This window comes from Oncorhynchus masou, chromosome 4 (assembly GCF_036934945.1).
Source record: "Oncorhynchus masou masou isolate Uvic2021 chromosome 4, UVic_Omas_1.1, whole genome shotgun sequence".
NCBI lineage: Eukaryota > Metazoa > Chordata > Actinopteri > Salmoniformes > Salmonidae > Oncorhynchus > Oncorhynchus masou.
The window spans coordinates 8659735-8687342 of NC_088215.1; the positions used below are offsets into that span (position 1 = coordinate 8659735).

At 47.6% G+C, this 27608-nt stretch overlaps 1 protein-coding gene across 1 annotated transcript in view; it reads left to right on the top strand.

The window, feature by feature from the left end:
- Nucleotides 1-934: 934 nt before the first annotated feature.
- LOC135522819 (alpha-1,6-mannosylglycoprotein 6-beta-N-acetylglucosaminyltransferase B-like) overlaps nucleotides 935-27608 on the top strand; it is a 177910-nt gene continuing 151236 nt past the window's right edge. The window contains exons 1-2 of the mRNA XM_064949441.1: nucleotides 935-1583; nucleotides 8734-8846. Coding sequence (XP_064805513.1) covers nucleotides 1516-1583; nucleotides 8734-8846 — 181 coding nt within the window. The 5' untranslated portion in view covers nucleotides 935-1515. The remainder of the gene's footprint in view (nucleotides 1584-8733; nucleotides 8847-27608) is intronic.

Consider the following 27608-nt stretch of genomic DNA (forward strand, 5'->3'; position numbering starts at 1 on the left):
GTTGGAGGAATGCGCATTACACTGAGGCCTGTACTCTGGAGCGGGATCGGTTTGGAGGTGGAGGGTCCGTTATATGGTCTGGGGCTGTGTGTCGCAGCATCATCGGACTGCGCTTGTTGTCATTGCAGGCAATCTCAATGCTGTGTGTTACAGGGAAGACGTCCTCCTCCCTCATGTGGTATCCTTCCTGCAGGCTCATCCTGACATGACCCTCCAGCAAGACAATGCCACCAGCCATACTGCTCATTTTGTGTGTGATTTCCTGCAAGACAGGAATGTCAGTTTTCTGCCATGTGGGGAAACATCTCACAGCAACTGGCAAATCTGGTGCAGTCCATGAGGAGGAGATGCACTGCAGTACTTAATGCAGCCGGTGCCCACACCAGATACTGACTGTTACTTTTGATTTTGGACCCCCCCTTTGTTCAGGGACAAATTTTTCCATTTATGTTCGTCTCATGTCTGTGGAACTTGTTCAGTTTATGTCTCAGTTGTTGAATTTTATGTTCATACAAATATTTGCACATGTTACGTTTGCTGAAAATAAACGCAGTGGAGAGTGACAGGCCGTTTCTTTTTTGTTGAGTTTATAGCAAAGGTACATTGGAATATGAGAAGCTTACAAAAATAGTTGTTTTAAATAGCTACCGGATATATAGTTTTTACAATATGCAATATTATAAATTGACTAATGATAATGCAAGGCATGGTAACTAAATTGTCTATTTTTGCACAAGGATTATCTATTTCAGCAAAACTTTAATTAATATAAATGTCACTGGTGGCAAAATGTGGCTTGAACAAAAACCGTAGATGGCGCTATAACGAAATGCGTGCGCAAGGTAGCAGCCTAACTAACAAACGCACTGCAATTTCTCAACCCTCCCGCGCCAGATACCCAAAAACACTCATGGCAAAAGGAGATTGAGTAGAGCCCCCAAAGCATACGAGAGGACAAAAGCTCTAACGCGCATTAGTTCGTTGCTTTCTTCAGAGAAGAAAGGCACCCAATAGACTTCGTTCTCCGAGAGTCCACAGTACATATTGGGGACAGGGATTTTTGAGACCAAGTTGCATTGGAAATCAACTGATTCGGTCAATATTTTCTTCCACATCTGCTTTGAGGAATGCTATTCTAACACGCGACAAACGGGACAATACTGTATCGTTCCAGTTATCTGGACAACCTGCAACGATTAAATGGAGATCATTTATCTAATTCGCAAAGTGACATAATGAAATCTAAATATTAGGATAAGAACAGATTTCGCTCAAATTTCAAAAAGTCACAACTCTGGTTCAAGCGAATGTTCGTGGATTCAATTAAACGAAAACTCATGGATACAGTCTTACATTTGACTATTTTCTCGGAGTATTATCAGTGGTCTGTCGCACGTTGAAGCCCTAAGACGCAAGCGGCATGCAGCAGTTTCAGCACCCAGTCGAGTCCCACGAGTCCCAGGTTGCGAGGTTAACGATGTCGGGGGTCGCTTGTTTGGTTGAGTGTTTTGGGAAATGATTACAGGCAACATCGACGGTAAAATAATGATTAGAAGATGGCTTGTGACGTTCAAACCGTTCAGGTAAGAGACAAAGAACGTGTGGCTTAATATTTCCACTCTAGGCTTTGGTATTCATTTATAAACACCTGGCACGTGTGTTACAAATTAATAGAATGGAATAGCACATTTATTTTGAAAAGCACAGCCTATAAATGTTATTTAATGTACATGTTATTTGTCATGTGACCTAATCAATGACGATAATTAATGTATTGAATGACCAGCATGTCTATAGGCTACACCTAATCCCTGACCATCATTATATTGCAATAAACGGATAAACTGGCAGCAGTACGTGTGCCTGCATGGGTGTTTTCATCCACCATCCTGCATACGCGTGAGTGTGTTTGGTAATCTGCGACGGAGTCTCCCGACAACACCAGCTGTTCTCTTCCGCTCCTCTAACAGAGAAACGAGATTAAGTTAGAGATTACATTCCCGTGTTCATAACTGGATCCGTATGTCAACAGTAAATAAGTAAAGCGCATTATCAACCCAGCGAGCTAACAAGCGGTGATGAGCTGCTTATCCCCCAAGCTTCATTAGCATGGCACCCTATTCGCTATATAGTGGATTACTTTTGACCAGGGCCTACACACAATACCCCATAATGTCAAAGTTGAGTAATGATTTTCGATACACCGAGTCACCACAAAGATACAAGCGTCTTTCATAACTCAGTTGCCGTAGAAAGGAAGTAAACCGTTCAAGGATTTCACTATGAGGCCAATGGTGACTTTAAAACAGTTACAGAGTTGAATGGTTGTGATAGGAAAAACATTTGGACGTATCGACATCATTGTAGCTACTCCACAATACGAACCTAATTGTGTTTACAACACGGCACTGAAGTAACACTGCAAACATTTGGCAAAGCAATTAACTTTATTTCCTGAAAACAAAGTGTTGTGTTTGGGGCAAATCCAATACAACACATTAATGAGTACCACTCTCCATATTTCCAAGCATAGTGGTGGCTGTATAATGTTATGGGTATGCTTGTAGTGGTTAAGGACCGGGGAGTTTCTCAGGATAAAAAGAAATGGAGCTAAGCACGGGTCAACTAGGAAAACCTGGTTCAGTCTGCCTTCCACCAGACACTGGGAGATGAATTCACCTTTCAGCAGGACAATAACCTAAAACACAAGGCTAAATCTATACGGAACTGGTTAAAAAGAAGACCGTGAATGTTACAGTTTAGACTTAGTAGCCGAGTTACAGTTTAGACTTACATCTACCTGAAAATATATGGCAAAACATGAAAACTGTTATCTAGAAATGATCAACAACCAATTTGACAGAGCTGGAAGACTTTTGAAAATAATAATGGGCAAATGCTGCACAATCTAGGTGTGGAAAGCTCTTAGAGACTCACCCAGAAAGACTCACAGCTGTAATCGCTGCCAAAGGTGATTCTAACATGTATTGACCGAGGGATGTGAATACTTATGTAAATCAGCCATTTCTGAATTTAATTTGCAAAAATTATGTTTTCACTTTGTCGTTATGGACTATTGTGTGTAGATGAGTGAAAAGTATATTTAATCCATGTTGAATTCAGGCTGTAACACAACAAAATGTGGAACCAGTCAAGGGGTGTGAATACTTTCTGAAAGCCCTGTAGATATGAATGGGGATTTTATACACGTTAACCATTGGAAGAACAAGTCAATCTGTCACGGTCCCTGTAGTGCGTCCAGATGTTCTCCATTGTCTCAGACTGTCCCCCAAGGGGTTAACATTGATATAAATTCTACATTCTGTAAAAAAAAATATCTATATTTTTACAAGGCCCTATAATTTTCTCTGGTTCAAAGGCATTGACCTCAATTCATAGTGCGCAGATTTGAGGTTCAATCAGGCTGCATTTGGTTAAGGCAGCCCAATTCTGTATTTTTTTTCACTAAATTGGTCTTTTGACCAATCAGATCAGCTCTGAAAAAGATCTGATGTGAAAAGATTTGATGTTAGGGACAGATCGAGATTTACTGGGGGGAGGTGCTGTTCCAACTTAAGGTGTCACAAAAAAAATGTGCCCCCCTCACCAAAGTTACAAATGCTCCTCACATGACCCTCCCCTTGTACTGTAAGTAAAATGAACCCCCCCCCATTTTGAGAATGAACTCAAAATGTATGTTTATGACCACAAATAATGATAAGTATAGTGACCCCGTGTTTATCAACGTGGATATCGACCTTGCCAATTCAGCATGGTTTTGTGGCACAGTCAATGCCACGCAGGGCTACTGGCCAGAAGGTTGAGGGTTTGCCGACCACCACAGACAAGCTCATCAGACTACAGTCAGAGCCGGCTGCAGACAATGATCAGCTAGAGGGCAATACGTTCAACATTTATAATTATATAAAATATATGCAACTCATTTTCCACCAACAGGTTTTTGTGCCAATGCACCACACAACCAATAAACAAAGCGTATCCTGATTTTTTTTCTCATAAATACATAGACAATTACACAGATATAGACACATTACATAGATACAGACACATTACAGAGATAGAGACAAAATAATGCTCAACCTCCAGATGAGTATGAGGGGGGAGTTTAATTAAGTACAATTCTTACAAGCTTGTTTGGCTGGTAGCTTATTCTTTAGATGTTTGGGGCTGCTGGTGGACTAGCGCACTTGACAGAGTCTTTAGGGTTTCTATAGCTCGGTGTCCATCCAATTGGCATCACATTTTCATGTGAATATTCTCAAATCTTGGCCCCGGAAAACATGACGGAAGATTTTAATTTACCAGACATTAGAGACCTTTTATGGACATCCATATGCATTCAGATCCAACCTGGCGCAGCCAGCAGCATTAATAAATGAGGGATGTCGGCCAAATGAGACACATTTGGGGGCCTTAAAACGACATACCCAAATGTAACTGCCTGTAGCTCAGGACCTGAAGCAAGGATATGGACATTATGAAAGGAAACACTTTGCAGTTTGTGGAAATGTTAAATTGATGTAGGAGAATATAACACATTAGATCTGGTAAAAGATAATACATATAGAAAAAAACATGCGTTTTTTTGTTTTTTTGTACCATCATCTTTGAAATGCAAGAGAAAAGGCCATAATGAATTATTCCAGCTCAGGCGCAATTTAGACTTTGGGCACTAGATGGCAGAAGTGTCCTGGGATTTTATGTCCTGGGATTTTTTTTATTTCTTACAACCTCATGCTAATCACATTAGCCTACGTTAGCTCAATCTTCCCGAGGACGGGACACCGATCCTGTAGAGGATAACAAATGACAAAAACACTTTTCCTTGTGTTTTGATATGCGAAAACTTTTAGGGTAATTTGAAATATGAAAACTTTAGGGTCATTTTTCAATTTTTCGATCCTAATATTTTGTATAGAGATAGGCATTATGTTCTTTGATTATAGGATTTACTCTGGTAGTCTTCCTCACATAGTCTTGCTCACCTCAAGTTCAACTGTTGGAGTCAGTTGGAGCGCCGGGGTGCCATGCCTTCATATCGTAGGCCTGCAGGAGCTAAAGCTGAATAATAGCCACACCATACCGTCACACGGTTTTGTCTCTAAACTTTAGTAGTGTAATAACAAAAGTAAGTAAAGCCATTGTTTCTAGGGAAAATCCGAGCAGAAGAGCAATGTAAAACAGGGAAAAGGTCAACTATCCTCAAAAGACCAATTAGTGGAAAAAAATATCAGAATTGGTCTGCCTGTGTGAACTAGCCTACATTGAAAACAAGTCATTAGAAAATCATTATACAGAGGACAATCCTAATTGTCCCATTAACTTCAGTATCAATGAGCGTAAAAGCGGAAGACTGCAGAAAAAAACAGCCTACCGAATTATTGGAAAACATTCCGCTGAGCACCGAACAACCCAGCCGCCGCTGGTTCACTTCAATCAACATCGGTAGCGAGATCTGATAAGCGCCGGTACGTGGGACAAGCCAATTAGGAGATAGCGGATCTGTGGGTCTGATCCAATTACCCGACCCAAGCATTTACTTTAAGCGTTTTAATTAGAGAGTCAGGCAGGCCCTGTGTCTAATCCTCATTTATTATCACCTCTCTATCACTCTCAGGTCCTCTATCACCCTCATGGAGGGGCTTTGAAATAGGGATAGACGAAAAGGGAGGAAAGGTGGAAACGATCGCCCTGAGACTGGACCCGGGGCACGGAGCTTTGGAGCGCATGCACTCCCGAAGCATGCATAATTGAAAAGAACACCGCATCTCTGTGCAGAAAGAATTAGGGACACGTACGCACGCCCATGCAAAGCATACGTAAATGCACACACGAGCACACACATACACGAAGACACACGTTACACGCACAAACACACACACACACACTCCGTATGACCTTGTTCAGGATTATAGAGCCCGAAGAAGCCCAAAGGTCACAGGGAGAAGTTTGCGAAATGAGGGATTAGAAAGAGAAGTTGACTTCAGCCCTTTTGCTTTTTCCTGTTGAATCAGCTCCTGTTCCCTCTGAGTTGGACAGGGTCCACATAGCCTCACATGGCTGTCCTTGTCCCCTTGTGTCCCTTAGTTTACTCACTGAGCTGAACAAAATGAATTTGGTATCAGATAGATCAAGCACATGGTTTCCATGGTTTCCGGGTGTCTGCTGCCGTTCCATTTGCTCCGCTCCTGCCATTATTATGAGCCGTTCGCCCCTCAACAACCTCCACTGTTAACGACTGCACCTCCCTGTGGTCAGTAGGCCCAAAGGAAAGGGAACGAAAAAGGAATCCATTCAACAGTACTAGGACGCACCCCTCAAGCCTCTGACTCTATCAACTAGCTTTGTGAGCAGATGGTCATAGCCCAGGTAAATAATCTCAATCCCAGTTAGGACTACTGGACGATAATCCAAGATACACCCTGCTGTAATCAAACCTTCCTGCACCCCCCCCCCCTCCCCACCCCCACCCCCCTCGCCAGATAAAAAATATGTTATAGGATTCAAATCCGTTACAGGATTCGGCTCTGTGCTCCCCCAGACAGAGATTGAATCATCCAGACGTACTGCACAGTATGCTGGAGCAGATGGACGTAATATTTAAAAAAATGTTCCAGTTTCCTGGGGGGGGAAAACATAGCTACGTTTGTAATGAGTGTTTCCATGCTGTTACTTCTAGATAGGCGGATATTTTTATGGTTTCCCTACCTCAGGTTCCTTTCCTGTCATTATGCTCTCTTGTCTAAATCAGGGGTTTCGCTCAGGCCCCACCCCTTCTAGCATTGGGGAACATCCCGAGCCCCCCCCCCCCCTGTCTATTTCTATATGCACCTGCACTTTACATGACACAAACTGTTCATAACCCTCTTGTTGGCGGAGAGAACATTTTGCAGTTTTTAAAGCTGAGAAAATATAGCTACTTTTTCTACAATTCTGTATACCTTGCCATGTCTCATGTGTAGTCATGTGATATTTGAGTGACTCGAACATTACAAAAAAATCTATGGGCTAAAAAACCCAGCTTTAAAAAACCTTAGCTGCGGTGGGCTAGTTGATCTGGACAATTCTGACAAGTTATAAATAGCTCTCTCAGGTATGCGATGATGGACATGACAAGAGGAAAACGGATGACGCAATACCCAATTTCAAAAATTGCACCTTCTGCAAAATTCAACAATTCCAACTTTCAAGAGTAAGTTGAAAGCCGGACTGAGTCGTCCGCCCCCCCACCCCACCCCACCCCGCCGACCACTCTCGCCCCACAGTTTAGGGACCCTCTGGTCAAAATGACTGAATAATATCGCAGAAGCCAGGCCCACACATACAATATTCTATCTCTGTAGATACATCTCAGACTATTACACAACTCGCTTGTTTTCAAAAGGGATATATTCTCTTGGTGTTGTCACCCACAGGGCTGAGCATTCCGATGACTAACTCGAAACTCAATCCATACAAATGCGTGTTTGTAAAAGGTGTTTTATGTCATGTTACAGAGATTATCGTCTGCAACCCAACTCATGTTGGTGAACGTACAACGTCAACTCACCTCCTACAGTAAAATGAATAAAGCATCCACTACTGCCACTTGTAACGACTACAGCCCCATTTTATTGTCTCGGTGTTGGGATATAGAGTCTCCTTGGTTGCCTGCCGAACCACCGTGCTCTGTCCTTATGAGACTACTATGAGCACCGTCCCTATCGCTAACGTCAGTCACTGTTCTATCTAACCGGCTGTTCCTTATCACTCTTGGCAGCATAGTTCAATAACTTGCAATTCTCCCAGTATGTTAAATCTGAACTCGTATGACAATGCTGTTTACTGTTCACGGAGTGTCCAAACTTTCACGGAATCCAGCATGCCAGCGAACTCCACTCGCTCGGCTTCAGAGTCAAGCTACAGTTTGAATTATTCAGTCATTTGTACCTGTTGTGGGTCCTAGCTTTCCACTGCTGGCACAGTAACAAAGGCATATGTGGTTAGCATTGCATAAGTTGCTACTGTACATAGTGTATCGGTCCAATGCACTTGCTCTGAGAATACGTAGGTATAGAAGCACACTGTATCTGGCTGTGTAAACATGCACATTTTAAAAGTAGTGCTGGGTCGAGACGGTTGTTTATCTACTGTAGCGTACCCTACATACAAGGATGTCAAGGTAGAATGAAGCGTGGGTAAAGTATTCTCCCCTCCTCACTGTCAGAGACCGTTGTAGAATCAGCCAGCAGCAGTCGTTTAGCCCCGTGGAGAATGAAGGAGGAAGCCTCCTCTTTATCTCTGGTGTGCGTGACACAATACATCAATTATAGGCATTTTGGAAGGAGCTGCTTGTCCCTAATTGGGGAACCTGAGGATGCCTGGATGGGGTGCGAGTTAGCAGGGGGATGGAGACGGGAGCTAAAATGGCCCCTGACATTTTGACTTTAATTTCCTCGGCTGGGCCGGTCTAATTGCCTGTGTTTCCTAATGCATGTTCTTGACTGTGCTGCTGTACTTGATCTGTTTTCTGACGGTTCCTTTCTCCTCTTCCTCCCTCCGTCCTATCTCTTCATACTTCTCTCCTCTCGTCAACAAATCTTTCACTTTCCTCCCTCCCGCACTCTTTCATCAATTCTCCCCCACTGTCGCTCCTTCTCCTTCCTCTTCTCGTCCATGCCTTCTCTCTCTCCTCTCCCCCTCTCTTCTCTTCCCTCCCACCCCTCCATCCAGGATATTCGTGGTGGGGATCGGCTTCTTCAGCCTGTGTTTTCTAATGACCTCCCTGGGGGGCCAGTTCTCAGCCAAGAGGCTTGGGGACTCCCCCTTCACCATCCGGACAGAAGGTAGAGAAAAGACACTATTTGTGTGTGTGAGTGCCTGTGGGTTGCTGGCCCTATCTAAGTAGAGCTGTGGGGGTTTGTCTATTGGGGGTTGTCTAGTCAGAGGGAGCTATGGGTGTGGTGTTACAGTAGGTCACACAGATACACCATTACCCTGTGGCACTGCACAGAAAAGAGACATATCCCCATATGAGTGCAGTGCAGTATACTGCATCGCTTCTAAGGGAGCATTGGTCTGCATGCACACTGCAGAAGCATCGAAGGCAGATTCGCTCTGTCTGGTTTGACTCCATCAACACTTGCTGTATGTACAGTAACCCTGGCGACTCATCGGGGGTTTGGTAAGAGTCTTCTGAAGGCTGTTGTGAGGGGCTGAGTCTCTGATGGCTGCTTACTGCCGCTTAATATCTCACCACAGAAATCTCATTATTACATTGGCCGACTGCAGGCGTCACATGACCTCGACTGAGGCCGCAGGCCAATGACGGGACGGGAAAGAGCTGTGTCTAATCCCCCCCTGTCTCCTACTCTACAAGGTGTGAATTGTGAAGTCAGAGATGGGTCCTCTCTGGCGAGCAGCTGTCCCTGCCACTGCCTGAGTAAAAAACATAAGAGGCGATTTAGGTCCTTTAGCCGAGGATGAACAACTCATAAGGGAGGATAATCTGATGTAAATCTCTTCTAACTCTGAGAGAGCATGTTGTAGGGTTGAGATGTGTGTGCGTGTGTGTGTGTGTGTGTGTGTGTGTGTGTGTGTGTGTGTGTGTGTGTGTGTGTGTGTGTGTGTGTGTGTGTGTGTGTGTGTGTGTGTGTGTGTGTGTGTGTGTGTGTGTGTGTGTGTGTGTGTGTGTGTGTGTGCGTGTGTGTGTGTGCGTGCGTGCGTGCGCGTGTGTGTGTGTGTGTGTGAGCACACTTGATTAATTAACCACTCATGCACTGTTGCCTGGGGAGACATCTGGACTGAGCTCATTAAGAGCTGCCGAGGGGCCAACCTAGAAGTTTACCACAGGAGTTTGTGTGTGCGTGCGTGTGAAAACCCCGTCTCTGTGTGTGCGTGTGAAAACCCCGTCTCTGTGTGTGCGTGCGTGTGAAAACCCCGTCTCTGTGTGTGCGTGTGTCAGATGAATTGGCAGAAAATGAATGGGGCGACAGCAGCAATGTGGGACAAGATTGAGAAGAGAGAGATGGAGAGCTGGTTCCATCTGCTCTCTCTAAGTCTGCCCTGGAAACAAGTGGCCCTTTCATTCTACCGGGGAGCACCACCTGCAGAACCACGGGTCTAGCTAAGACACACACACACACACACACACACACACACACACACACACACACACACACACACACACACACACACACACACACACACACACACATGCGCTCACACACACTGTGTCAGTGGTCTCTGTAATGTTATTTTTCTCGAAGGACCTCAACAGTTTATTTTGACTGAGTACACTTCCATCCTCAGCTCTGGTGTTGAGAGAATAACGCCGAGTGCCTGCTCTTCCTGAGGGGATTCAAGGTGACAGCATAATGCTCGTCCAAAACATCGGAGCTTCCAAATCATTCTACAAAAACACCATTACAGAGTGTGACGAGCATTAGTCTGTCACCTTGAATCCCCTCAGGAAGAGCGGTAACAAGGCGCTATTCTCTCGACACCAGAGCTGAGGATAGAAGTGTACTCAGTCCAAAATAAGCTACGCAATAAGTACATAGAGAAACCTCGGGTATATCCTCATAGATGTTGATCGTCCATTGTTGTACACAGACATTTACCCACTCAAACGACAGGTGGATTACTTGTGTTTAGGAGAGCTTTGTTACCAGAGCTAGCGGCAATGATGTCAGATGTTCTCCATGTGGGGGTGTGAGTAGAAGTCCTATTCCCTTGTTACAGCGACCGGGTCTCCTCTTCTCCTCTCGCTTCCATGGATGATCAGCCTTCACTGTGGGCCTTGCCTCACTGGGCTCTGCTGGAATCCGCTCTCTCCGCTCTCTCTCTCCAGCCCTGCGCGTTACAGACACACGGAGTCAACCAGCCCTGCGTGTTACAGACACACTGAGTCAACCAGCCCCGCGTGTCACAGACACACTGAGTCAACCAGCCCCGCGTGTCACAGACACACTGAGTCAACCAGCCCTGCGTGTTACAGACACACTGAGTCAACCAGCCCCGCGTGTCACAGACACACTGAGTCAACCAGCCCTGCGTGTTACAGACACACTGAGTCAACCAGCCCCGCGTGTCACAGACACACTGAGTCAACCAGCCCCGCGTGTTATAGACACACTGAGTCAACCAGCCCCGCGTGTCACAGACACACTGAGTCAACCAGCCCCGCGTGTTACAGACACACTGAGTCAACCAGCCCTGTGTGTTACAGACACACTGAGTCAACCAGCCCCGCGTGTTACAGACACACTGAGTCAACCAGCCCCTCGTGTCACAGACACACTGAGTCAACCAGCCCTGCGTGTTACAGACACACGGAGTCAACCAGCCCTGCGTGTGAGTGTGACGAGCATTAGTCTGTCACCTTGAATCCCCTCAGGAAGAGCGGTAACAAGGCGCTATTCTCTCAACACCAGAGCTGAGGATAGAAGTGTACTCAGTCCAAAATAAGCTACGCAATAAGTACATAGAGAAACCTCGGGTATATCCTCATAGATGTTGATCGTCCATTGTTGTACACAGACATTTACCCACTCAAACGACAGGTGGATTACTTGTGTTCAGGAGAGCTTTGTTACCAGAGCTAGCGGCAATGATGTCAGATGTTCTCCATGTGGGGGTGTGAGTAGAAGTCCTATTCCCTTGTTACAGCGACCGGGTCTCCTCTTCTCCTCTCGCTTCCATGGATGGTCAGCCTTCACTGTGGGCCTTGCCTCACTGGGCTCTGCTGGAATCCGCTCTCTCCGCTCTCTCTCTCCAGCCCTGCGCGTTACAGACACACGGAGTCAACCAGCCCTGCGTGTTACAGACACACTGAGTCAACCAGCCCCGCGTGTTACAGACACACGGAGTCAACCAGCCCTGCGTGTTACAGACACACTGAGTCAACCAGCCCCGCGTGTCACAGACACACTGAGTCAACCAGCCCCGCGTGTCACAGACACACTGAGTCAACCAGCCCCGCGTGTCACAGACACACTGAGTCAACCAGCCCGGCGTGTTACAGACACACTGAGTCAACCAGCCCTGCGTGTTACAGACACACGGAGTCAACCAGCCCCGCGTGTTATAGACACACTGAGTCAACCAGCCCTGCGTGTTACAGACACACTGAGTCAACCAGTCCTGCATGTTACAGACACACTGAGTCAACCAGCCCTGCGTGTTACAGACACACTGAGTCAACCAGCCCCGCGTGTCACAGACACACTGAGTCAACCAGCCCCGCGTGTCACAGACACACTGAGTCAACCAGCCCCGCGTGTCACAGACACACTGAGTCAACCAGCCCCGCGTGTTATAGACACACTGAATCAACCAGCCCTGCGTGTTATAGACACACTGAGTCAACCAGCCCTGCGTGTTATAGACACACTGAGTCAACCAGCCCTGCGTGTTATAGACACACTGAGTCAACCAGCCCCGCGTGTTACAGACACACTGAGTCAACCAGCCCCGTGTGTCACAGACACACTGAGTCAACCAGCCCCGCGTGTCACAGACACACTGAGTCAACCAGCCCCGCGTGTCACAGACACACTGAGTCAACCAGCCCCGCGTGTTATAGAAAAACTGAATCAACCAGCCCTGCGTGTTATAGACACACTGAGTCAACCAGCCCTGCGTGTTATAGACACACTGAGTCAACCAGCCCTGCGTGTTACAGACACACTGAGTCAACCAGCCCTGCGTGTTATAGACACACTGAGTCAACCAGCCCTGCGTGTTACAGACACACTGAGTCAACCAGTCCTGCATGTTACAGACACACTGAGTCAACCAGCCCTGTGTGTTACAGACACATTGAGTCAACCAGCCCTGCGTGTCACAGACACACGGAGTCACCCAGCCCCGCGTGTTACAGACACACTGAGTCAACCAGCCCCGCATGTTACAGACACACTGAGTCAACCAGCCCTGTGTGTTACAGACACACTGAGTCAACCAGTCCTGCATGTTACAGACACACTGAGTCAACCAGTCCTGCGTGTTACAGACACACTGAGTCAACCAGCCCTGCGTGTTACAGACACACTGAGTCAACCAGCCCTGTGTGTTACAGACACACTGAGTCAACCAGTCCTGCATGTTACAGACACACTGAGGCAACCAGCCCTGTGTGTTACAGACACATTGAGTCAACCAGCCCTGCGTGTCACAGACACACGGAGTCACCCAGCCCCGCGTGTTACAGACACACTGAGTCAACCAGCCCTGCATGTTACAGACACACTGAGTCAACCAGCCCTGCATGTTACAGACACACACTGAGTCAACCAGCCCTGCGTGTTACAGACACACTGAGTCAACCAGCACTGCAGTGTTACAGACACACTGAGTCAACCAGCCCGGCGTGTCATGGACACACTGAGTCAACCAGCCCTGCGTGTTACAGACACACTGAGTCAACCAGCCCTGCGTGTCACAGACACACTGAGTCAACCAGCCCTGCGTGTCATAGACTTACTGAGTCAACCAGCCCTGCGTGTCATAGACTTGCTGAGTCAACCAGCCCTGCGTGTTACAGACACACTGAGTCAACCAGTCCTGCGTGTCATAAACTTACTGAGTCAACCAGCCCTGCGTGTCACAGACACACTGAGTCAACCAGCCCTGCGTGTTACAGACACACTGAGTCAACCAGCCCTGCGTGTTACAGACACACTGAGTCAACCAGCCCTGCGTGTTACAGACACACTGAGTCAACCAGCCCTGCGTGTTACAGACACACTGAGTCAACCAGCCCTGCGTGTTACAGACACACTGAGTCAACCAGCCCTGCGTGTCACAGACACACGGAGTCAACCAGCCCTGCGTGTCATAAACTTACTGAGTCAACCAGCCCTGCGTGTCACAGACACACTGAGTCAACCAGCCCTGCGTGTCATAAACTTACTGAGTCAACCAGCCCTGCGTGTCATAAACTTACTGAGTCAACCAGCCCTGTGTGTCATAGACTTACTGAGTCAACCATCCCTGCGTGTCATAGACTTACTGAGTCAGCCAGCCCTGCGTGTTACAGACACACTGAGTCAACCAGCCCTGTGTGTCACAGACACACTGAGTCAACCAGCCCTGCGTGTCATAGACTTACTGAGTCAACCAGCCCTGCGTGTCATAGACTTGCTGAGTCAACCAGCCCTGCGTGTTACAGACACACTGAGTCATCCAGCCCTGCGTGTCACAGACACACTGAGTCAACCAGCCCTGCGTGTTACAGACACACTGAGTCAACCAGCCCTGCGTGTTACAGACACACACTGAGTCAACCAGCCCTGCGTGTTACAGACACACTGAGTCAACCAGCCCTGCGTGTTACAGACACACTGAGTCAACCAGCCCTGCGTGTTACAGACACACTGAGTCAACCAGCCCTGCGTGTCACAGACACACTGAGTCAACCAGCCCTGCGTGTTACAGACACACTGAGTCAACCAGCCCTGCGTGTTACAGACACACTGAGTCAACCAGCCCTGCGTGTCATAAACTTACTGAGTCAACCAGCCCTGCGTGTCACAGACACACTGAGTCAACCAGCCCTGCGTGTCATAAACTTACTGAGTCAACCAGCCCTGCGTGTCATAAACTTACTGAGTCAACCAGCCCTGCGTGTCATAGACTTACTGAGTCAACCATCCCTGCGTGTCATAGACACACTGAGTCAACCAGCCCTGCGTGTCATAAACTTACTGAGTCAACCAGCCCTGCGTGTCATAAACTTACTGAGTCAACCAGCCCTGCGTGTCATAGACTTACTGAGTCAACCATCCCTGCCTGTCTTAGACTTACTGAGTCAGCCAGCCCTGCGTGTTACAGACACACTGAGTCAACCAGCCCTGTGTGTCACAGACACACTGAGTCAACCAGCCCTGCGTGTCATAGACTTACTGAGTCAACCAGCCCTGCGTGTCATAGACTTGCTGAGTCAACCAGCCCTGCGTGTTACAGACACACTGAGTCATCCAGCCCTGCGTGTTACAGACACACTGAGTCATCCAGCCCTGCGTGTCACAGACACACTGAGTCAACCAGCCCTGCGTGTTACAGACACACTGAGTCAACCAGCCCTGCGTGTTACAGACACACACTGAGTCAACCAGCCCTGCGTGTTACAGACACACTGAGTCAACCAGCCCTGCGTGTTACAGACACACTGAGTCAACCAGCCCTGCGTGTTACAGACACACTGAGTCAACCAGCCCTGCGTGTCACAGACACACTGAGTCAACCAGCCCTGCGTGTTACAGACACACTGAGTCAACCAGCCCTGCGTGTTACAGACACACTGAGTAAACCAGCCCTGCGTGTTACAGACACACTGAGTCAACCAGCCCTGCGTGTCATAAACTTACTGAGTCAACCAGCCCTGCGTGTCACAGACACACTGAGTCAACCAGCCCTGCGTGTTACAGACACACTGAGTCAACCAGCCCTGCGTGTTACAGACACACACTGAGTCAACCAGCCCTGCGTGTCATAAACTTACTGAGTCAACCAGCCCTGCGTGTCATAAACTTACTGAGTCAACCAGCCCTGCGTGTCATAGACTTACTGAGTCAACCATCCCTGCGTGTCATAGACTTACTGAGTCAACCAGCCCTGCGTGTTACAGACACACTGAGTCAACCAGCCCTGCGTGTCACAGACACACTGAGTCAACCAGCCCTGCATGTCATAGACTTACTGAGTCATCCAGCCCTGCGTGTCACAGAAACACTGAGTCAACCAGCCCTGCGTGTCACAGACACACTGAGTCAACCAGCCCTGCGTGTCATAGACTTACTGAGTCAACCATCCCTGCGTGTCATAGACACACTGAGTCAACCAGCCCTGTGTGTCATAAACTTACTGAGTCAACCAGCCCTGCGTGTCATAAACTTACTGAGTCAACCAGCCCTGCGTGTCATAGACTTACTGAGTCAACCATCCCTGCCTGTCTTAGACTTACTGAGTCAGCCAGCCCTGCGTGTTACAGACACACTGAGTCAACCAGCCCTGTGTGTCACAGACACACTGAGTCAACCAGCCCTGCGTGTCATAGACTTACTGAGTCAACCAGCCCTGCGTGTCATAGACTTGCTGAGTCAACCAGCCCTGCGTGTTACAGACACACTGAGTCATCCAGCCCTGCGTGTTACAGACACACTGAGTCATCCAGCCCTGCGTGTCACAGACACACTGAGTCAACCAGCCCTGCGTGTTACAGACACACTGAGTCAACCAGCCCTGCGTGTTACAGACACACACTGAGTCAACCAGCCCTGCGTGTTACAGACACACTGAGTCAACCAGCCCTGCGTGTTACAGACACACTGAGTCAACCAGCCCTGCGTGTTACAGACACACTGAGTCAACCAGCCCTGCGTGTCACAGACACACTGAGTCAACCAGCCCTGCGTGTCACAGACACACTGAGTCAACCAGCCCTGCGTGTTACAGACACACTGAGTAAACCAGCCCTGCGTGTTACAGACACACTGAGTCAACCAGCCCTGCGTGTCATAAACTTACTGAGTCAACCAGCCCTGCGTGTCACAGACACACTGAGTCAACCAGCCCTGCGTGTCATAAACTTACTGAGTCAACCAGCCCTGCGTGTCATAAACTTACTGAGTCAACCAGCCCTGCGTGTCATAGACTTACTGAGTCAACCATCCCTGCGTGTCATAGACTTACTGAGTCAACCAGCCCTGCGTGTTACAGACACACTGAGTCAACCAGCCCTGCGTGTCACAGACACACTGAGTCAACCAGCCCTGCATGTCATAGACTTACTGAGTCATCCAGCCCTGCGTGTCACAGAAACACTGAGTCAACCAGCCCTGCGTGTTACAGACACACTGAGTCAACCAGCCCTGCGTGTCATAAACTTACTGAGTCAACCAGCCCTGCGTGTTACAGACACACTGAGTCAACCAGCCCTGCGTGTCATAGACTTACTGAGTCAACCATCCCTGCGTGTCATAGACTTACTGAGTCAACCAGCCCTGCGTGTTACAGACACACTGAGTCAACCAGCCCTGCATGTCACAGACACACTGAGTCAACCAGCCCCGCGTGTCATAGACTTACTGAGTCAACCAGCCCTGCGTGTCACAGACACACTGAGTCAACCAGCCCCGCGTGTCATAGACTTACTGAGTCAACCAGCCCTGCGTGTCACAGACATACTGAGTCAACCAGCCCCGCGTGTAATAGACTTACTGAGTCAACCAGCCCTGCGTGTTACAGACACACTGAGTCAACCATTTCTGTGTGTTACAGACTTACTGAGTCAACCAGCCCTCTGTGTTACAGACACACTGAGTCAACCAGCCCTGCGTGTCACAGACACACTGAGTCAACCAGCCCTGCGTGTCACAGACAGAGAAAATAATCAAGTGAATGAGGAAACGAGAGAACGGAGGAGGGATAGAGAATGGATGAGGGATAGAGAATGGATGAGGGATAGAGCTTGGAGGAATTACTGTAGACTGTTAGAGGGATAAATTGAGAGGAAGTAGAAGGTATAATTAAGAGATCTGTATTTAAAATAAGTTTCTACAAGAACCAGAAAAGAGAGGATGGAATTGCACAAAGGAAAGGGAGTAATTAGATGCAAATGGCAGAGAGAAAGGAGGAGGAAGAAAGGAATTTAACATGAATTTAAGTAAGATACTGTTTGGCGACGACTGGATCAAAGGCAGTTCCCTATCGAGCCCATTTCTGCCCTGCAGTTTACAGTGATAACAAGGCGACAGTCTCTTATGCCCCCAACCGCAATGTTTCACTTTTCAGTGCTATATTTGTCTAAGATCTAGCTCACTCAGTGTGTATTGTCTCCCTAGTGGGACAAAGAGCTACAACCCTCCTCCCCGACTTCCCATTTGCGCCCCAAATTGCACCCTTATTCCCTAATTAGTGCACTAATTTTGTCCAGGGCCTATGCGACTCTGGTCAAAAGTAGTGGACTACACAGGGAATAGGGTGCCGCCTGGGACAGATTAATGTAATAGATCCCTGTGTGGCTCAGGAGATGGATCGGGTCCCAGTACCAGCCATAACAAGAGCCGTTTAACTAAAGAGTCGGCTGAGAACGGCACACTGTGGAATCTCATTGCTCAGTGGCATTGTAATGACAGGGCTCAGAGCAATTGACTTGTGTCACGTGGGACGAGGGGGATGAGACATATTGCGTAGCTGACCAATAGATGGGGAGGTCGTTGTCAGTGGAGGAGTGAAAAGGGGGCTGCTTGAACATCTGAAGACTGTGAGGAAGGATGCTGTGGTCCGTTGGAGGTGACCATTGTCACCGGTCGTCCACGTTGCCGCACAAAGAGAGACCGTGGGAAGGTCACGAAAGCGCTGCTCTGCCATGTGAGAACACAGTCGTGATAAGGACATGTATGGGAGCACCAGCCTACTATCAGGAACTACGGCCCTCGTTAGTACACATTTGAAAGCCACCCTTTGCTCTTGACAATGTCTGCCCCCGCCGATTACCCTCCGTGCTCTCTACATGTTTCATACATGTTGTTTATCAGTTTATCTCGTGCCATAGCCTCCACAGGAAGTACAATGACGAGGGGAGAGCAGCGTCAGGAGCACTTCCTGCTTTGCTTCAGGCCAGTTTAGCTTGCATGGAGTGTACGGTACATGCCTGTATATATTTGCAGGTGAATGGTAAGAAAGTAGATTGGATAGAGACTCTGGAGGCCATTTGCAATGTTATGTTTGTAATGTGCAAATCCGCAGGCTACATAGTCATGTGTCTGATTGCACCATGTAACATAGACCCATGGGGATAGCCTCGATTTCCTCCGTACTCTGCAGAGCTGTTCCTGGGAGCTGTTACTCATCGGTTCGGTGGACAATTGTGATGGAGCCTCAGGAAAGTCCATTGCGCTCTGCCAAAAGAGCGAAATATTCGGCACTTCCGTTGAACACTTCTGTCTCGACGTGTACACCAATTCCTCGCTGTAGAACTACAGTAAACCTATTGCCTCTCTTTTGCAATCACCAGCTTGCCAACATTTGCCCCCAATCTGTTTCCCTGAAACCGCAGCCCAGCCATAGTGCCAGAAGGGGCATTTTAATGGCAAAAAATATATCCTCGCTCAACAGGCCTATACTCCTGTGGCATAAGCACGGTTCCCGTTCTCGTTCTTAATGAGGAGTTTCCATACAGTACCTTATATTCGTTCCGTACCAGCAAGGTGACTGCAACACTATAGCCGCCTCAATTACCTTGTCAACTGCACGACTCGCATCCGGCTTTGTCCATAGGTTGCTAGCTCATCGCTCCTCCTCCTAGATGAGTTGTTCACTCTCTCTCTCCTCTTCTTCCCTCTCTTCTCTCCCTCCCCCTCATTCCCTCGGAGATGAATGCATGAATCAATTGCCCGGAGTGAGACTGAATGCTAATTGTGAGGCAAACAGCTACATCTGCTAGCACTGCTGAGGTATTCATTATGACTTTTTTTTCTCCCTTTCTCATCTTTCTTTCTTTCTCTATGCTGTCGGTGTCCAAGTTTGTTCACCGCGGGCCCTCGCAGCTGGGAGAATGCTCCCTGCCTTTGTTTGAAAGTGACAGTAATGATCACTCAGAGGCGAGAGGAATTCATTTACTTGACACGGGGGAAAAGGAGAAAAATAATAATAATGAAAACTAGCGTTTGAACCAGGCCCCGCTATCTTAAAAGCGGCGTAGCTGGCTCCCAAACAAAGGAGGCTCTACGTTTCAGGGGTTAGAATGTGCCCACTCAGTGAGTGGCAGTGTCAAACACAACCCTGTCATTTAGCCTCTGCAACCGCTCGCTGTTTTGCCGAACTCTCCCAATTAAAGTAGATATAGGGAATCCTACTGCTAACGCTAGGTCATGCTAAACTGCCCAAGACGCTCATCCAACAACACATAACACCTCACATAAATCTGCCCATAAACAATAACAATTTCTCTATGGGCCATTTAGGCGAGCTCTGGTGCTGACCCCGTGATAAGCAGTGCTCATTTTGTCAAAGGCAGGGGGCGCAAAGCATTTATCTTGTCCATTCCCAGCGCGCCTCTCCAGAGTGCCGTTGGAGAGACGCACCGCTGCAACTACACTATTTTAGTTTCTCGGGGGGGAGGGTGGCAATTTTTGGGGTCTCGTCTAGGGTCGGTAGAACAGCCAGGACCGGGCCTGGGCCTAGTCACTGGGAAACATCCAAGCAGCTCTCATAGACAGTAGTAGATACTAAGATGCTAACTCTAAGATGTTAGTGCCTGATATACAGTATGCACAGTGCGTTGGCAGGAAACTATCCAAGCAGCGCTCATATACAATAGGAGATAGGCGGATGCTAATGCTGCAATGCTTGGGACTGGCAGACATAAAGCATGATAATTGTTATCGCCTGCTGCACAGTATGCTAAGATGTTAGCCCCTGATAAGCAGTATGCTAAGATGTTAGCCCCTGATAAGCAGTATGCTAAGATGTTAGCACCTGATAAGCAGTATGCTAATATGTTAGCCCCTGATAAGCAGTATGCTAAGATGTTAGCACCTGATAAGCAGTATGCTAAGATGTTAGCACCTGATACACAATCTGCTAAGATGTTAGCGCATGACGTACAGTATGCTAAGATGTTAGCGCGTGACATACAGTATGCTAAGATATATTCAGTATGCTATGATATATTCACTGCATGTAGGCTTAGTCTCCGGGAGACTAGCAAGCAGTGCTCATTCATACGGTAGTACACTGCTGGAAGGCTTCACCCAGTACTCTCCAGTGCTATTTCAGGAAGCTGAAGGAGGACAGGATATGACATGGGTTCCCCTCAGGGCAGCACGGGGAGAGAGAGGACATGATCCAGACAACTACTACTGTGACTTCTCTCTCTCCCTGCCCTCATTTCCCATTTCCTCTTTAATGCACTACATTCAAGTTGGAGGAAGATTTGCGCCTCTCTCTCCTCTCTCTCCTGCCTTCAGTGTCCTTCCACCTCCATATCTCGCACTCAATCACCTCTCTGCTGTCTCTTCACTCTCCATCCTTCATACCTCTCTGTTCATTTCTTTTACATCTCTCTCTCTCTGTTTCCCTCTCCACCTCTCATTTCATAGAAACTCATCCCTCATTATACACACTGTCAGTCATGTCACAGGATGGACAGTCAACGATGTTGAATTTAGTGGAGCGAATGGGGAAAAAAGCTAGAGAAGAGGGTAAGCCCCAGTGCAATAGGGAGAGGTTGATGACTCTTGATATCTGTCTGTCTGTCTGTCTGTCTGTCTGTCTGTCTGTCTGTCTGTCTGTCTGTCTGTCTGTCTGCCTGCCTGCCTGCCTGCCTGCCTGCCTGTCTGTCTGTCTGTATGTATGCCTGTCTGTCTGTCTGTCAATTCCCATTGAATCTTTTACCACCCTGGAGGGTGTACAGACAAACAAAGCCAGCCCTGACAGCTGATTCCAACATGAAAAGAAATTCAAAAGAACAACAAACCTGTGAATAGAAGGAAAGATGTGTCTCTCTGAGCCTCGCGGAGCAGTTAGACAGGTTGACTTGAGTGTGAGATGTATTTCAAGGCCCCAGTTGGAGCGTTTGCCAGCAGAGACTGTCAGTGAGCTCCTATGAAGCTTTTCTCTCAGATGGAGAGAGGACAATTGTTGGGAATTGAGCGAGCACAAACACACACCCTCCATCTCTCTCTGTCTCTCTCTCTCACACACACACACACACACACACACACACACACACACACACACACACACACACACACACACACACACACACACACACACACACACACACACACACACACACACACACACACACACACCTCAGCTGCCAACAATCGCAGGCACCGCCAATATTAGCTGTCATGTTTTGCATTTCTCACAGCGGTGTGATAACGCCTTTACGCATCCCGCTGTCGCCTCCAGTGTTTACAACATCTCACTGTGATGGAGCTGTCACTCACAACCATAACAGCCCCTAATGCCAAGCTTTTATCTCCTAGCCTCCACAACACACCACATCTCCCCTCTGGAACATGATTAACATCAGCAAGACAACAGAGCTGATCATGGACTACAGGAAATGGAGGGGCGAGCACGCCCCCATCCACATCGACGGGCTGTAGTGGAGCAGGTGGAGAGCTTCACGTTCCGGCGATGTCCACATCACTAAGGAATTAACATGGTCCCCACACACAGTTGTGAAGTGTGGCACGACGGCACCTCTTCCCCCTAGGAGGCTGATAATATACTCAAAAGATCACCAGCTGCACCACTGAGAGCGTCTTGACTGGCTGCAAGGCACCCGATCACAAGGCACTACAGAGGGTGGTGAGTATGACCCAGTACAGTACATCCTACCATCCAGGACCTGTACACCAGGCGGTGTAGGAGGAAGGCCCTAAAAATGTTCAGACTCCAGCCACCCAAGCCATAGACTGTTCTCTCTGTTACCGCACGGGAAGGCGTACCAGTGCACAAAGTCTGGAGCTAACAGGACCCTGAACAACTTCTACCCCCAAGCTATAAGACTGCTAAATAGCTCATCAAATGGTTACCCGGACAACATTGGATTGGCCCTTTTTTTGCACCAGCTCTCTTGCACCGACTCTGTGGACACACACTGGACTATAGCCACACTGACACTGACACCACAACACACACACACACACACACTGGACTATAGCCAAAATTATACTGACACCCCAACACACACACACACTGGACTATAGCCACACTGACACTGACACCCCAACACACACACACACACTGGACTATAGCCACACTTACACTGACACCCCAACACACACACACACTGGACTATAGCCACACTGACACTGACACCCCAACACACACACACACTGGACTATAGCCACACATACACTGACACCCCAACACACACACACACACACTGGACTATAGCCACACTTACACTGACACCCCAACACACACACACACTGGACTATAGCCACACTTACACTGACACCCCAACACACACACACACACACACACTGGACTATAGCCACACTTACACTGACACCCCAACACACACACACACACTGGACTATAGCCACACTGACACTGACACCCCAACACACACACACACTGGACTATAGCCACACTTACACTGACACCCCAACACACACACACACACAGGACTATAGCCACACTTACACTGACACCCCAACACACACACACACTGGACTATAGCCACACTTACACTGACACCCCAACACACACACACACACTGGGCTATAGCCACACTTACACTGACACCCCAACACACACACACACACTGGACAATAGCCACACTTACACTGACACCCCAACACACACACACACTGGACTATAGCCACACTTACACTGACACCCCAACACACACACACACACTGGACTATAGCCACACTTACACTGACACCCCAACACACACACACACTGGACTATAGCCACACTTACACTGACACCCCAACACACACACACACACACACACAGGACTATAGCCACACTTACACTGACACCCCAACACACACACACACTGGACTATAGCCACACTTACACTGACACCCCAACACACACACACACACACACAGGACTATAGCCACACTTACACTGACACCCCAACACACACACACACTGGACTATAGCCACACTTACACTGACACCCCAACACACACACACACACTGGACTATAGCCACACTTACACTGACACCCCAACACACACACACACACACTGGACAATAGCCACACTTACACTGACACCCCAACACACACACACACTGGACTATAGCCACACTTACACTGACACCCCAACACACACACACACACTGGACAATAGCCACACTTACACTGACACCCCAACACACACACACACTGGACTATAGCCACACTGACACTGACACCCCAACACACACACACACTGGACTATAACCACACATACACTGACACCCCAACACACACACACACTGGACTATAGCCACACTTACACTGACACCCCAACACACACACACACACACTGGACAATAGCCACACTTACACTGACATGTTGTTACCTGGTACTTCCTGTATATAGCCATGTTGTTACCTGGTACTTCCTGTATATAGCCATGTTGTTACCTGGTACGTCCTGTATATAGCCATGTTGTTACCTGGTACGTCTTGTATATACCTATGTTATTACCTGGTACTTCCTGCATATAGCCATGTTGTTATCTGGTACGTCTTGTATATAGTAATGTTATGACCTGGTACTTCCTGTATATAGCCATGTTATTACCTGGTACTTCCTGTGTATAGCCATGTTATTACCTGGTACTTCCTGTGTATAGCTATGTTATTGCCTGGTACGTCCTGCATATAGCCATGTTGTTATCTGGTACGTCTTGTATATAGTAATGTTATGACCTGGTACTTCCTGTATATAGCCATGTTATTACCTGGTACTTCCTGTGTATAGCCATGTTATTACCTGGTACTTCCTGTGTATAGCTATGTTATTACCTGGTACGTCCTGCATATAGCCATGTTGTTATCTGGTATGTCTGGTATATAGTAATGTTATGACCTGGTACTTCCTGTATATAGCCATGTTATTACCTGGTACTTCCTGTGTATAGCCATGTTATTACCTGGTACTTCCTGTGTATAGCTATGTTATTACCTGGTACGTCCTGCATATAGCCATGTTGTTATCTGGTATGTCTGGTATATAGTAATGTTATGACCTGGTACTTCCTGTATATAGCCATGTTATTACCTGGTACTTCCTGTGTATAGCCATGTTATTACCCGGTACTTCCTGTGTATAGCCATGTTATTACCTGGTACTTCCTGTATATAGCCATGTTATTACCTGGTACTTCCTGTGTATAGCCATGTTATTACCTGGTACTTCCTGTATATAGCCATGTTATTACCTGGTACTTCCTGTGTATAGCCATGTTATTACCTGGTACTTCCTGTATATAGCCATGTTATTACCTGGTACTTCCTGTGTATAGCCATGTTATTACCTGGTACTTCCTGTATATAGCCATGTTATTACCTGGTACTTCCTGTGTATAGCCATGTTATTTTTACTCTTTGCTGTGTATGTTCTTATTCCTTATTCCTTATTTATTATGTCACTTATTTCCATAAAAAAAAAATCTTTATCTTTAATTCCGCATTGTTGGAAAAGGACCCATAAGTAAGCATTTCCCTTTTAGTCTGCACCTGTTGTTTATGAAGCATGTGACAAATACCATTTGATTTGATCTAACGAACAGTAATTACCAGGTGCATCTTTCATTGATGCGTCAAGTGGCGTCCTCTCTTTTTATGGACAGTGTGAGTTTTGGAATAAGCACAGGAAATGCCTGAAGTGGGGGCCATATGGTCGTGTCTTTGTTTTGCCCGTGTGTAATTAATGAGAGAGATCAACATTAAGAATTGACCCCCCCCCCCTTCATTTTGAGTTCTTGCGGAAACAGAGCCAGGGAAGAGGGTGTGGTGGGCTAGGACTTTAAGAGTTTTTTGACACAGACCCATTTTGACCTCCCATAACCAACGTGATGTCCCGCCCTGACCGTAGAGAGCATTTTATGTCTCTATTTTGGTTTGGTCAGGGTGTGATTTGGGTGGGCAGTCTATGTTCTATGATTTTCTATTTCTATGTGTTTGGCCAGGTGTGGTTCTCAATCAGAGGCAGCTGTCTCTGATTGAGAACCATACTTAGGTACCCTTGTCTCCCACCTGTTTTGTGGGAAGTTAACTTTCTTTGTTCAGGGCACATAGCCCAAAGCTTCACGGTTTGGTTTTTGTTCTTTGTTTTGAGAAAATGTACGCTTACCATGCTGCACTTTGGTCCAGTCCTTCAGCCAGCCGTGACACTTGCTATGCTGTAGAAACAATTTTCTGATACGGAAGAGCATGAAAGAATCTAACCATGAACATAACAATAGCACTGTTGCTGTAGAATACACACACACACACACACACACACACACACACACACACACACACACACACACACACACACACACACACACACACACACACACACACACACACACACACACACACACACACACACACACACACAGAAATACACACTCACACACACACGCACGCAGAAATTCACACTCACATACACAACACACACTCACACACACAACACACACACACAAAGAGTAGAGTAAAGAATCCTTGTTGTGCCATGGTCAGATCACATATCAATCAAAATGGTCTGCAAGGTAAGAATCTGTAACTAATGCAAATATGATTTGGTTCATCCAAGGCTGTTTCTCTATTTTGACTAGTTTGTGGGCCTTGGGAGCACAAGCCCTGGTTTTGGACATGGGAGACAAACTGACAAACTGACAAACTGAGACTGAGGCTGTCCTAACATGAACACTGTACATAACAATCATTTACACTGAGCATACCAAACATTAAGAACACTTTTCTAATATTGAGTTGCAGCCTAAATATTTCGGGCCATGGACTCTACAAAATGTCAAAAGGATGCTGGCCCATGTTGACTCCAATGCTGCCCACAGTTGTGTCAGGTTGGCTGGATGTCCTTTGTGTGGTGGACCAATCTTGATACACACAGGAAACTGTTGAGTGTGAAAAACCCAGCAGCATTGCAGTTCTTGACATTAACTGGTGCCCCTGGCACCTACTACTTTGCATACTTGTTCATACATTTGCATACCGGTTTCATACTCAGGGCAATGTTGGAGCTACACCAACGCAGTACTTAATGCAGTGTCATGTACACGTTATCTACTGTGGTGATCTCCAGAGTGTATCCCAAGTGGCACCCAATTCCCTATATAGAGCCCTATGTCCATGGTCAAAAGTAGTGCACTATGTAGCGAATAGGATGCCATTTGAGACGCTGGGGAGGCCTGGTTCAGTAGAACTCGCTCGTCATCTGATGGATCGTGTTGGGTTGGCTTCTTTATTCTTCCCTCTGAATGATTTGTTTAATATTCCGAATGGGAGTCAATGGAGTCGTTCACATCAGCAGCAGTCTAAGTGGCTCGGTGGAGTCAATGGAGTCGTTCACATCAGCAGCAGTCTCAGTGGCTCGGTGGAGTCAATGGAGTCGTTCACATCAGCAGCAGTCTCAGTGGCTCGGTGGAGTCAATGGAGTCGTTCACATCAGCAGCAGTCTCAGTGGCTCGGTGGAGTCTATGGAGTCGTTCACATCAGCAGCAGTCTCAGTGGCTCGGTGGAGTCAATGGAGTCGTTCACATCAGCAGCAGTCTCAGTAGCTCGGTGGAGTCAATGGAGTCGTTCACATCAGCAGCAGTCTCAGTGGCTCGGTGGAGTCAATGGAGTCGTTCACATCAGCAGCAGTCTCAGTGGCTCGGTGGAGTCAATGGAGTCGTTCACATCAGCAGCAGTCTCAGTGGCTCGGTGGAGTCAATGGAGTCGTTCACATCAGCAGCAGTCTCAGTGGCTCGGTGGAGTCTATGGAGTCGTTCACATCAGCAGCAGTCTCAGTGGCTCGGTGGAGTCAATGGAGTCGTTCACATCAGCAGCAGTCTCAGTGGCTCGGTGGAGTCTATGGAGTCGTTCACATCAGCAGCAGTCTCAGTGTCTCGGTGGAGTCAATGGAGTC